We start from the raw sequence: 1121 nt of genomic DNA, 5'->3' as shown, positions 1-1121 counted from the left end.
GTCAATCCCAAGCTCCCTGTTGCAACTCAAAATACACCGTGTACACCGTAGGTGTTGCTCTAGGTCTCTATCTCCTTGGTCCTCCTCAAAATACACTTTGTACACAGTAGGTGTTTCTGCAGGCCCCTAGCTCCTTGGTCGAACTCAAAATACACCGAGTACACCGTAGGTGTTTCTGCAGGTCCCTAGCTCCTTGGTCGAACTCAAAATACACCGAGTACACCGTAGGTGTTTCTGCAGGTCTCTAGCTCCTTGGTCGAACTCAAAATATACCGAGTACACCGTAGGTGTTTCTCTACTGGTCCCAAGCTCCTTGGTCTTATTCAAAATACACTGCATACACCGTAGCCACTGCGTAGAGGGATGAGTTCGTGTACCTGGCTGTTGCCATATTGTCAATCTTTGGATCCCACACGCATCGGCTCGCGACATTAACATCCTGTCCATTCTGCTCTCCAATCACGAGATGGCAGACGATCTTGTACCGCTTGAATCCCATCTTCTTTATCCTGGCCTTGATGACGTCGGAGAGGTTGACAGTCAGCGACGGGACCGTCCTCGGGTTGTACTTCTCCGTCTTCAGTCGCATCTCCAGCAGCTCGCCGACGAAATCGCGGACCTTGCAGGAGTCGAAGGTCTCTTTCTCCTCGGGTTCCAGCCTGTACGTGTTCTCGTACCGGATCCGCGGCACTAGCGGCGTCGACTTCTGGCTCTCCTTTTGCTTCGACAGCCGCGTGGCCACCTGGGACCACACCGAGCCCTTTCTCGAGAACAGTCCGGGGCGAGCGGACGCCACGCTCTCGCCCGCCTCCGATGCAGTCCCGTCTGGTGCCGACTCATTCCCCTCGGCGCTATTCTGCGATACGGCCGAGGGTTGCCGAGCAATTTTCAATAATTTCTTTGATAGCATGTTTCCCTCGAAGACGTAGACCACATGAAGACACACTGCAGTACACTAATATTCAAGTATGCATACGATGACCATAGATGTCGAGATGTCACCACGAGTTCATCCGATCAAGATGACCGCACCATTGTTTTCGGTGTCATTATTGCTATGTCTAAAGTTCCAATAGTTTCACTCTGTGTGGATGGTTCAGTCGATCATTCAATAACTCCAC

At 51.7% G+C, this 1121-nt stretch overlaps 1 protein-coding gene across 1 annotated transcript; it reads right to left on the bottom strand.

The window, feature by feature from the left end:
- Positions 1-319: 319 nt before the first annotated feature.
- On the bottom strand, positions 320-910 carry LOC139717387 (dynein light chain Tctex-type protein 2B-like). The gene has a single exon (XM_071628885.1). It carries the CDS (start codon positions 908-910, stop codon positions 320-322), a length of 591 nt encoding a protein of 196 aa, XP_071484986.1.
- Positions 911-1121: the final 211 nt, after the last annotated feature.

The sequence above is a fragment of the Diadema antillarum genome, unplaced genomic scaffold (assembly GCF_040938485.1).
Source record: "Diadema antillarum isolate AM-2024a unplaced genomic scaffold, OU_Dant_1.0 scf00000075, whole genome shotgun sequence".
Classification (NCBI taxonomy): Eukaryota; Metazoa; Echinodermata; class Echinoidea; order Diadematoida; family Diadematidae; genus Diadema; species Diadema antillarum.
Note: the sequence above shows the minus strand (reverse complement) of the source record. Positions and strands in the feature narration are given on the sequence as shown.